Below are 2,946 nucleotides of genomic sequence, written 5' to 3' on the forward strand. Positions count from 1 at the left end.
GATGTTATACACACATGCTGGATGGATGGGTGCATGGATGGATCGATGTTATACACACATGCTGGATGGATGGGTGCCTGGATGGATGGATGTTAAACTCATGTTCATACATAAAACAGCTAGCAGCTATGCATGTGGATCCATGGATAGATGGGTGGTCACTTGGGTTGGTGGGTGGATCAGTGGCTGAGGGGGTGGTTTTGTGGGTTAGTCGATGGTGGACGAGTGGACTGACAGGTGCAGGATGGCTGTATGGACAGGTGCGTGCTTGTCTGAGTGGATGGGAGGAGATGACTTGAGTGGTTGGGGGCATGGGAAGAAGCATGGATGTGGTGTGCGTCCATGGACTGATGAGTGAGGCAGTGTGTGCAGGGGTGGACAGATGGATTCATGGATCTGCAGATGATGGTGTGACTGTGTGGAGGACGAAGAGGTCAGTGGGCGCATGGATGGATGGGGCTTGGAATCAGGGACAGGTGACTGTGGATTGTGAACGGTTGGGGAAGAGAGAAATGAGAGAACACAGACGACACAAACACCCGCAGGGGGTGCCCACTGTACCAGCCACACAGCAGGACGGAGGGCACCAGGCTGCCACCGGGCAAGTGCCCATGACAGCAGACTTCCAAACCTTCAGACCAGTGCTCTGAAACTACCCTTGTGGGTACATTCTGATTCCTTCCGTGCCTCATTAAGAAGGGAGTGTTTCCTCATCCGTTGGCTTAAATGATGCAACAGACATACACCAGGTGGAAATGGTCTTGTTCTGCTAGAGCTTTCTGTCTTGGCCCCATCTTTTTTGGGGTCTGTCTCCTTACTGGACCAGGAGCTTCTAGAGGAACAGGGACCCCGTGCAGTGTGGGCACAGACACGGGTGTTTGGCACAGGAGGAAATGCATGGTCTCTTGGGCAAATGCCTTTCCTTCTTGGAGCCCCGCTTCCTCCTCACTAGGACCCCCTCAGCCCGGGTGTGGTTTGGGTTGGGCAGGTGTGTTAGGCCAGCTGGGCAGGCAGGGCCCCGAGTGCCAGGAAAGCCCGCATTCGGAGGATTAAACGTGTTCCTGTCACGACGCTCCGAGCCCTCTGACCCTGGCTGCACACTGCCCTATGCCCGCACCTTGGAGAATTTCTCTGGTCATTGTTACTGGGATGTTGGTTGAGGGGCTCTCTGCACCCCCTGCAGGAGCGGCTGGTTCCCTGAGGCCTACGTGAAGCCTGTGGAAGGGGTTCCCTTGAATCCCATGAGTCCTATGAGTCCTGTGAATCCCTTGAGCCCCATGACTTCCATGAACTCCATGAACGAGCCACCTTCCAGGTACCTGGATGGCCAGGGATGGGACAGGTACGGGGACCTCAGGGGTGGCTCCATCTACCATGGGTGGTGTCTTTGAGGTGCAGTCGTGAGTGACCCTGTTCCCTTCAGCCCCTGGAGAAGGCTTGGGTGTCCCCTCTTTATGTGAAGCCCATTGTATCTATCCCTCGACCTCCTCTCAAGACTGCCCCCAGTCCGTGTGCCCAGGGGGAGGCCAGCGCCTGGGGGCTGGGGTCGCGGGGCCTGACCCTGCTGCCTCTCGCCTCGGTTCAGGTCTTACCCTCTCCGGGGAAGCCACAGCCTCGATGACCTGCTGGACCGGCCAGGCAGCTCAGCTGTCCCCTCCGAGTACCGGGATGGCCAGTCCCGTTCCCGCACCCCAAGCCGGGTCCCAAGCCGAGCCCCCAGCCCCACCCCCACACCCCTGCCTGGCAGCCGCCGGAGCAGCATGGGCAGCATGGGGGTGGCCAGTGATGTTAAGGTGAGCCATCCAGCCTGTCCTCAGCGCTGGGCCGTCCTGCAGGCAGGGAGGCAGGAGACCAGGTAAAGCCTGCTCTGGGCCAAGCAGCGAGCAGGGTCCTTCCATCTGTCTGTCTGTCAGGGAAGGAGGAGGAAGAGGTTGAGTCTGGGGAGAAGGAGGAACATTGGTTTCAAGGACCCCAAGGGAGGCAGGGCCTGGTCAGGTGGGGCAGGAGGACACGGGGCATGAGTCATCCTATTATGGGGGGGTACTTCATCCTAGGGACAAGACACTTTACCCCAGGACCTTCTCAGATCTGAAGTCCTCAGGCCTCATTCCGGGAGGTGGACTCGCTGAGATGGGCAGGGACAAGTGAGGGGAGGAGCGGGCTCCTGTGCTCCTGACCCACCAATCAGGGGCTCCTGTCTCTTACCCCCATCCCTGTAGAAGCTGATGGCCTGGGAACAGAACCCTCCTGAGCTCTTTCCTCGGTGAGCCTCCCTGCTGGGGGGGTGGGCGGGTACCGGTTGGGCTGCCCACCAGCCTTCCCTGGGACTCATCTCATGGGGGAGGAGGCTGCCCTTTCATCCCAGGCTCTTCCCCCGACAGGGGCACAAATCCCTTTGCCACCGTGAAGCTTCGTCCTACTGTCACCAATGACCGCTCAGCGCCCCTCATCCGCTGAGATGTCCACCTCTGCCGTGGTCCGAGGTTGTACCCCGACAATGTCCTGGGGTCTCAGAGCTGCCAGAGGGGAGGGGGCAGCAGTGGACCCATGAGCCCAGCTGACCTCCACCCACCTCCTGAGGCCTGGAGCCTTCCAAGTGAAGCAGGCAGAAGTGGGGGCCAAACAGCTTCTCTCCTGTGCATGGCCCCAGGAATCTCCGAGGGGGCTGCCTCTTGCCCCCAAGCCTTTCCTTCCTTCTCTGCTCCAGCAAGGAGGAGGCCCATGCCTCGTGCCCTTGTATCTCCACTTCATTTTTGTAAACCGTGAGAAATAAAGGAACTAGACACAGAGAACAGTGTCTGATTTGGGGGAGAGGGGAGAGTGTCCCCCTTGGAGAATGGGTGCTGAAAGCTACTGGCTGTTTTGAAGAGACCCTCCCCCACTGTCCTGGTTTACAAGTCTGCCCTAAAGGCCTTGGGCTGTATGTCCCCATCTCCCCCAGTCCCA

General features: G+C 58.9%; 1 protein-coding gene across 1 annotated transcript in view; it reads left to right on the forward strand.

The window, feature by feature from the left end:
• The window catches only part of BAIAP2L2 (BAI1-associated protein 2-like 2), a 41,793-nt gene extending 39,336 nt beyond the window's left edge, over positions 1 to 2,457 (forward strand). The window contains exons 11-14 of the mRNA XM_006890126.1: positions 1,184 to 1,315; positions 1,586 to 1,793; positions 2,220 to 2,263; positions 2,382 to 2,457. Of these exons, the coding sequence (XP_006890188.1) occupies positions 1,184 to 1,315; positions 1,586 to 1,793; positions 2,220 to 2,263; positions 2,382 to 2,457 (460 nt within the window). The remainder of the gene's footprint in view (positions 1 to 1,183; positions 1,316 to 1,585; positions 1,794 to 2,219; positions 2,264 to 2,381) is intronic.
• Positions 2,458 to 2,946: the final 489 nt, after the last annotated feature.

Source organism: Elephantulus edwardii, unplaced genomic scaffold (assembly GCF_000299155.1).
Source record: "Elephantulus edwardii isolate Elephantulus edwardi_28Jun2011 unplaced genomic scaffold, EleEdw1.0 scaffold00086, whole genome shotgun sequence".
Taxonomy (NCBI): domain Eukaryota; kingdom Metazoa; phylum Chordata; class Mammalia; order Macroscelidea; family Macroscelididae; genus Elephantulus; species Elephantulus edwardii.